We start from the raw sequence: 8842 nt of genomic DNA, 5'->3' as shown, positions 1-8842 counted from the left end.
GAATATCGATATATTTTTGTTATGCATAAAGTACTGTATATTGATGCATATTACTTAAAATTCAAGATTACAAGTAATTATGCATAAATACAACTTATTAAAGCTCGATTTTTGAATTTTTATAAATAACTGCGGATAAATATAATCAAATAGAGGATGCACATCTCATTTTAAAATATAAAAAATCTAAAATATAATTAGAATAATTACCGAGTTCCAACAAAATAAATTATTATTATCTTTATAAAAAAATTATATTATAAAACCAAATATGAATTAATTCGTTATTGTACATAAATTATATTATTAAACCAAAAATGAGGAATTTCAAATAGTTAATTTGATACTAATATCAATATATTTTTGTCAAATTTTTATGATATCTTCAAACATATATTTTATTCAAAAATAAAAACATCATTGTTTTCTCAAAATCACATAAAACCATATTATAACATCAGCTGAGATAAATAATAAAATGAAATATTAAAATCACGATGTATCTCGCTGCATTGCACGAATACGTTTCTAGTATTAATAAATGAAGCGAGATTCCAAGATAAGTGAGCACCTCTAATTTGACAATACAAATTTAGTCTCACGTCATCAGCAAGGTTAAGACTTAGGAGTATCAAATAAATATAATATTAATAAATTCGTTTTTATTAAGATTTTTCAAATATCAAATAACGGTTGATATTTATGCATTGTATACATGTTTTCGAGATTTTCTAAGTGGTTGTTTGATTACCTCTTAATAGTTTCATTAAAAAGCAGTATCTGAATTGTTAACATGTAAATCTTGTTTGACATAAAAAAGTTTGTTTTTTAAGGGTTTTAAAATTCTCTGAATGATTTTGTAGTCTTTTTAACCATTCAACACTCTAATTTCGTTGTAAATAATTACTAAACAATTATATTTCATTTTGTACTGTATCATGAAAACCTTTTAATCATTCTGACTACTTAATCATGCTACACCAAATCATTCAACAACTGGCAAACAACAAATACATCATGAACGTTTCTTGAGTGACTTTACAAACAACCATGAAAAAGAACAAAATTCTCAAGTTGTTTTTTTCATTTTTTTTAAATAAAAAATATTAAATCTTAGTTTTTCAAATTGATTTTTTATTTGGTAAAAAATCATTTTCTATAAAACAATCACTATTTAATATAAATTTTAATCATTTTATATTACTGTAAAATTTTAAAAAGAAGTCTTCCTCAAGCAACCTTCAAGCCCAACAAATCTGATTCTCCACATGTTTTTTAAGAACGAATATCAGTATTCGAATCAATGTTGTAGATCTGTTTCATGCTTGATGTTATATGATTAAGTTGCAACATGCATACTATATACATGTTGGATATATTTAAAGATTTATCTGTGAATAATGTAATATAATAAATTTATTGTTGTAGAAACAGGCTTTAAGTATTTTTATACTTTATGCTTATTCTTTATGTCTTTCTCACTAAACAACGTGCATTTTCGTACTTTTAATGACTAGACTCTCACCGAGTGTGGATTAAGACCCTGAACCCTTTACACATGTCGTGTTTTACATCACATACAAGCAATATGGACTACAAACGAAATTTGATACCACCATGAGGCTATGTGAACAAGCGTTATTAGTTGAGATAATAAATTATCAGTTATTACAACATCAAGCTTTGTTACTTGACATATGAAAAACATTTTACCGTAAATATTTTATTTTAATTAGCTTTCTTTATGTTGTCAATACAAATTTTTAGTCAATTTGTACAGATATGGCACAAGGGCTAAGTTGGGATTTCAATGGGTGCTTTGTATCATGTCCCCTTGTCAATTATGAACTCCTTGTCAAGAGAGTTATAAGTGTTGTTGTCCTTGTCAAGAGAGTTATAAGCGTTGTTGTGACATCTTGAATAAAACCAAAAAGTTAAGGGTTAATGATGCAATTCAACAAAAGATGAAGTCCGTCGGTTATATAACCATTATCGTGAAGTCTTGGACTCAATACTAGATTGGGAAGCACGTTCAATTCACAGCATGTGATGAAGGTTAGTGATTCTGGAAGATGACAACAGTTTGGACTCTAATGAATACTCAATCTACGAGCAACTGGAGGAACCAGTATACCATTTCACTTCTTTGGTATTTTCTAGCAAATACCCTTTTAGGAAAAATATAGCATTAACTTGAGTTTTGAAGTTAAGCATGCAATAAAGTTTGCAAGTGTTCTCAAAGAATTCCATGTAAGAATTCAACTATAATTCATGTTTAATCAAAGCATCAGTAATCTACGATGGTGTATACTTGTTTATTATGCAAATGGATTAAAAACTAAGCCTCAAAGGCCATAAATTGTCGATGAATTGGTGTTCTAGCATATATTATGTGATCAATGATTAAAGCACGAGATGTTAGTTACTGGTTCAAATCCAAGTAGGAATAAAAATTCTCTTGTGGCCACGGAGGTTCAAATGCGGTAACTCCGGGCTATTTGTAAAGTAGGTGGTCGTCTTGGGATTAGTCGGTTCACATAGCGGGTTGGATATCCAGGTTAATAAAAAAAAAAATTAACATTTGTACGAGCTCATATATGACTTCCAAGATCACAGATACAAGCTCCCAAAGACAAAGTTAAGAGGTGGTATTGAAATTTCACATCATAGTAAATAATGTCGTTTAACGTCTAAATGTGTAATCATAATCAAAGCTAATAATATCAAGAAGCTATTACCCACAAATAGAAAAAAACATAAATACTAATTGAAGCTTATCAAACACTAATACGTGGCATCGTGCGTTGCACGATGACGACATCTTTTGATTAGAAAAATGTGTAAATTAAGTTGAGATGAAACGAAACTTGTTAATTAAGTGACAGTTGATGAAATAGAATGTAGAACACTGAACATACTTGTAAAAGTAATGCACTGATATTGAAATTAAATTTGTACAAGAATGTGTGGTTTCAAATGTATTTTATTATAAAAAGAAAGAGGATTTTAATGTTAGGAGATGCAATGTGCGCACTGTTGTTGGTGCTTTTTTTTTAACGATATTAAGTTTTACGTGCTACTAAGACTTGCATATCTTAGATGTTTTTAATTATCAAATGTTCAGTTATTATGATACAAGTTGTAAAACTTGAGTTTGTTATTCGTCACGATAATCCTTACTTTTTTTCTATTTCGGTATTTTAAAGAAACTATTGAAGATGTATGACTTACTATTATTTTTATAACATTTCCAACAAATATGTTATATTTTCTCACTGTTTTAACAAACATAATTAGTTGTGACCTCAACCCAACCAACCATGAATAGGGTTTTAAACGAACCGAACGTTCAGCGAACCGTTCGACGGAAAGTTCGTTTATTTAATAAATGAACGAACATAAACAATTTTTTTTGTTCATTTAGTTAAACGAACGAACATAAACAAAAGTCTCGTTCGTTCATTTATGTCTGTGAACGTTCGATTGTTTATAGTTCGTTTATATTTCGTTTATATACAAAATTTAATATATAATCTTTTATTTATTTAGTTTGAATTCAAATAATATTTATTTAAGTTTTAGCTTTTTAGAATTTATTTAAATTTAAATTTTATCATCATTTTACTTATTTGAAATTTTTACATTTTCATCGTTAATGTTCGTGTATAATTGTTTATATTCGTTTAGTCCGTTCGTTTATGTTCGTTCGTTTAGCATGTTAACGAACGAACATAAACGAACACGAACACACTTGATTTCTAAACAAACGAACATGAACACAAAGATTTTCGTTCGTTTACCGTTTATGTTCGTTCGTTTATTCGATTAAATTAAACGAACAAACATAAACAAGCCTCTGTTCGTATTCGTTCAGTTCGATTACAACCTAACCATTAACAAAGATTTGGTCAAGTTTTCAAACATTTGAAAAACCAACCATGATTCAAAATGAAAACCCACCTTTGTTGCTTAGACCATTTCTGACCTCAAATTTATTTCTGGTCACTCTTCCCACAAAATTAGTACTTGTTTTCCCCAAAACATCATCATCACCTCCAATGAATCTTTGACTTCAATCTCCATTTTGCTTTCACACCCACCAATTTCTCATTCATAGATTCGATTCTGATTTCTGCAAAATCTTCCTCATACAGAAATCCTGTTTTTAGGGTTTTGGTTAATCTCATGGTGGGGGGTATATGTGTTGTGGATTCACATACTTCCCCATGTTTGGGTCTCGATTCACTCGCATCATCACATGTGAATCACACGAGTAATGGGGATTTGAATCTGCAAAGGAAATCAATCAGCAAAAAACTGAGCTCCTCTTTCATGGATTCCAAGCTTCCAGCAAAAAGAATTGCTTCCAAGAACCAGAAGAGGGTTAAAGGTTTTGTGATTGTTAATGAACTTGGTGGACAGTATGATGACAGTTTTCACGATGTTAAAGCTGTAAGAACTTCTTAATATACTTTCGTTTGAGTATTTAATGCTGAATTGTTATGGGGTCTTAATCGAATTTGCAGATTGTACAGAGGAATTGTGGATGTGTGAATAGGAATAGGATGTTTAGAATGAGTGAAGGCAACAAAATCAGCTTTACAGGATCTCAAATATGTATAAATGTTGTTAATAAACTGTTTTATAGGACTAACGGGCCATTTATTTACCACTATTATTTATTTATTGGGTAAGATTTTAGTCCACCGAAACAACATCGTATGCAACAATTTACCCGGTAAGCGCTTCCTATGGTAAGAGTAGTTGTCTTCACCTACTGGGTAAGACTCTTGGTCCTTGTGTCACTCTTACCGGATAATATTTTTGGTATAAACCATATTTATCTGGTAAGGTAACCTCACTTGGTAAGCGTTTGGTAAACGGCCCCTAACATTCATAGTATGAAACAACCTCCTATGTTTTAGAAAGTGTTACAATAAGTTGATAACGACAACTTAAACAACTTTTGGGCATTCTTTGAAGTTTGTAGGACACTTTTGAAATAAAGCGTTACATTGGTTTTTTTTACAAGACGCTTTTGAGAAGTATGCTACAAACACATATTCTATGAGACATATTTTTCCTTCCAAATAATATAATATAAAAAAAAACTAATATGAGCCTTTATTTGAAAATTGTATTAAAAACTTCAAGGTACGTCTGTTAGCAGCTTAGTGAGCTTTATAAGACTCACAACTTATTCAGTATGCTATACATAGTAAGCTATATATGACTGTTTGATAGTGACTTATACCAAAAGTTATTTCTTCAAATAAACTTTTAGGGGGAGCTTTACGAAGAAAACCAAGTTTTTTTCATACTTGTCCCTCTCAATTAAAAAACGTGCTCTTCCATGTATGAAAAAAAAACCCTCTAAGAGAAAAACCTTCTCAATCAATATAAACAGATTAATCCGCACATACAACTTTATCCATACAAAACTTAATAAAAAACCAACCAAACAGTCCCTTATTATGGCGCATAAAGGTATTCTATCAACCTATTATAACACATTTAGATAAGATACATAATTGTTTGGTCTTATAAAGTTAAATCTATTAAGCCATTTTTTAATATTTGACATCCGTTCTATGTTAGGTTGTTAGGGTTAGTATTAAATTTACTTTTTTTGTATGAATAATATGACGAAATGTTATGTTTTTTACAGCAAATTTTCAATCTTTTCACCTACAAAGCAGTAAGGACTGTTATGAATCAGCTTTACGAGATGAATCCAACGCAGTATCGATGGTTCTACGAGTAATTCCACCAAATTTGTGGGCTCATACTCTTTGTAACACCATGAGATTATTCCATTTCTACTTCTAACACCATTTTCCATTGATTTCAACAGTTTTGTTGCAACAAACAAGCCCAGTGATGGAAAACGCTTCCTTCGGATCCTCCAAAAGGTACATCAAAATCTTACTAGATTCGTTCCCTGACCTTTTACTGTAACAAAATCGGGTTTATAGGACACCAGAAATCTCTAAATGACCCAATAGACTCCTTTGTATGACTTAAGTTTATAGGACCAAACAATTATGTGTCATATGTAAAAGTGTTATAATAAGTTTATATGACGTTTTTTGACGTCTAAAATACGTTTTTTTAGAACACTTTTGAAATAAAGCATCTTATTGATTTTTTAATATGACATTATTTGAAAATTTGTCTTGTAACAACAAGTGTCCAATAAAAATATCTATTCATGGGACGATTCTCAAAAGTGTTACAATAAGTTTATATGACACTTTTGAACTTTTTAACAAGTTTTTAGGACCCTTTTGAAATAAATTGTCCTATTAATTTTTTAGCATCACATTAGCCGGAAATTTGTCTTATAGAAACAAGTGTCAGATAAAATAAATGTATTGACAGGACGTTCTAAAAAACGTCCTATAAAAAAAAACTAATATGTAACTTTTATTCGAAAAGCGTTCAATATAAACTTATTGAAACACTTTTACATATAACACACAATTGTTTGGTCCTATTAACTTAAGTCATATAAAGCAGTATATCAGAACATCTAAACCTTTCGACATCATATAAAACCCGATTTTGTTGTAGTGTTCAAGTGTATTATTAAGCTCATTTTTGTTTCGATAGGAGAAACACGATCTTGCAGAAAGAGTAATGGTGACGCGCCTTCATCTCTACGGAAAATGGGTGAAGGTATAAATTCTCCCATAATAATTGGTTTTGATCTTGTAGTTTTCGAAAGTTTATGGGATTTTGATTTGTGGGTGTTGTTAGAAATTGGATCACGGTGAAATGTATAAGAATCTATCGGATCAGAACTTGGAGTTGATGCGTGAAAGGTTGATGGAGACGGTGATATGGCCATCAGATGATACAAATACAGAGAAGATCGGATGAAGAGTTCTTTGATCGAGTCTTTCATCAATCACTTAGATATGCATGTGTCTTTTTCTTTATCGGTTGTTGTCTAGGTAGATTCGTGCTATGAGAATTTTAGCTGATTTTTGGTCAGAAGTCCATCGCATTATTTTCCACCAAGCAACAAGGAAGGTCTTTGCTTTCTAAACGAGATCTCTGGGAGAATTAAACGAGAACAAGGTCAAAATAAGAGAACACGAGAACGGCCGAATCATATGTTATTTTGCACTAAAATCGCATGCAATCATGGATCACGGTCAACGTAAGGGTGTATGGGTGACTTATTGACTTGGCCTGTGACCTAGGTAGCGGTAAAGATTGCGCTAATCACATTAGATTTTATAATTGAGTTTAATGTAATATCATATGTGATTTTGATCAACGTTCTCGTTTGAACTCGATTCTCTCTGAGTCTATCTCTCTGGATTGTCTCTTAGAGATTGTTTACCAAACGCTTACCCGGGTAAGCGTTTATCAGGTCACACTACTTCATCCGATGAATATGGTAAGAACCAAGAATCTTATCCGAGGACCAGGAGTCTTACTCGGTAAATGAGGGCAACGACTCTTACCACAGTAAGCGCTTACGGGGTAAATGATTGCATAGAATGTCGTTTAGGTGGACCAAAATCTTACCCAGTAAATAAATAGTATTGTTAAATTTTACCGATAAACACTTATCGGATAAGTGTTTATTAAACAACTCCCCTAAGAGTAGTTTGACCAAGTATTTCTTGGTTTACATGGTAATGTTCATCCAGCTGAAATAAAATGAATGTTGTAGGAGGTATAAATCTAATTAAAATGCCATTTAAGATTATATATTTAATACGAAAATGGTCACCAAAACATCAAAGCCCAAAATATTCAATTGTTATACATTAATCTTAGGAGTTGTTTAACATTTGTCGAATGGTTTGATGTAAAATGATTAAATGGCTCTTATGATATAATGTAAAATGAAATATAATTGTTTGGTAATTATTTACAACGAAATTAGAATGCTGAATGATTAAAGGAGACCTATGATACAAAATCATTCAAAAGGTTTTGGAATCATTAAGAGGCAGACTTTCTTTTATCAAATACGATTTACCTTTTAACGATTTAGATGATATCTTTTAATAAAACTATTAAAAGGTAAACAAACTATCCCTTAATTTAAATTAATTCATTCATTCCTATTGGATAATTTAAGTAAAATTTGAGAAAAAAAATTATTAAAATAATAAAATATATTTCTTATTTTATTTCTATTTTTATTGTTGGACTTTATGAATATTAAAAAAAAACCATTTTAACTTTTCAAAGCCATTAAAAAGATTATTAATTTTAAAGAAATGGGCTATTTTTACTATATAACCGATGATTGGTTCGCATAATTCAAAGGAATTGGAATGATCAAATCATTTGTTTGGTTCACGTATTGAAATTGATGGAATCTTTTGAAATCCTTTTGAATTTCACAAATTAAAGAATTGATGATTCTGTGGCATAAGTGAAGAAATTGAATTTCATAACTGCCCACCCATGCTTCCACCACGACCATGCTACTACTGTTACCGTCATGTCCCCTAACCCCCCAACCACCATATTGCTATTGTCTTCATCACATACGCCACCCACCCCCACACCCACTAGCCTAACCCCTACTCAACCACTGAGCCCATGCCACTATTGTTGTTATCACACCCACCCATCCATCCCACATCTTTACGACCATGCTCCTATTGTCATATGCTAACCCCCGACCACCACAATACTACTTCTGCTATCGCAACCACCACCCACTTCTACCCCACCCCCTAAACCACCTCTAACCATTATAACTACTTTCTCCTGGCCCATCGGGGGGGGAGGGGGGCGGAGTTGGGCGACAGGGTAGGCTAGTAGTGGCATGGTGATCGATAGGCGGGTAGTGGGGGTAGGCGAGGCGAGG

The 8842-nt window shown here is 31.7% G+C and overlaps 1 protein-coding gene across 1 annotated transcript; it reads left to right on the top strand.

Moving 5' to 3' along the window:
- The first annotated feature begins 4007 nt into the window (after positions 1-4007).
- On the top strand, positions 4008-7051 carry LOC112519825 (chaperonin-like RbcX protein 2, chloroplastic). The gene is made up of 5 exons (XM_025128121.1): positions 4008-4452; positions 5669-5760; positions 5855-5912; positions 6613-6678; positions 6760-7051. Exons 1-5 carry the CDS (start codon positions 4186-4188, stop codon positions 6880-6882), a joined length of 606 nt encoding a protein of 201 aa, XP_024983889.1. The 5' UTR covers positions 4008-4185; the 3' UTR covers positions 6883-7051.
- The last annotated feature ends 1791 nt before the right edge of the window (positions 7052-8842 follow it).

Source organism: Cynara cardunculus, assembly GCF_001531365.2.
Source record: "Cynara cardunculus var. scolymus isolate 2C chromosome LG 10, CcrdV1, whole genome shotgun sequence".
Classification (NCBI taxonomy): domain Eukaryota; kingdom Viridiplantae; phylum Streptophyta; class Magnoliopsida; order Asterales; family Asteraceae; genus Cynara; species Cynara cardunculus.
The sequence above is the reverse complement of the archived record's forward strand: the minus strand, read 5'-3'. Positions and strand labels throughout refer to the sequence as shown.

Excerpts from the sequence above, each read along its gene's own strand:
- LOC112519825 (XM_025128121.1), top strand. The coding sequence starts at position 4,186 with ATGGTGGGGGGTATATGTGTTGTGGATTCACATACTTCCCCATGTTTG. Across the intron at positions 5,913-6,612 it reads TCCTTCGGATCCTCCAAAAG|GAGAAACACGATCTTGCAGA; the intron begins GTACATCAAAAT and ends TTGTTTCGATAG. Across the intron at positions 6,679-6,759 it reads TCTACGGAAAATGGGTGAAG|AAATTGGATCACGGTGAAAT; the intron begins GTATAAATTCTC and ends GGGTGTTGTTAG.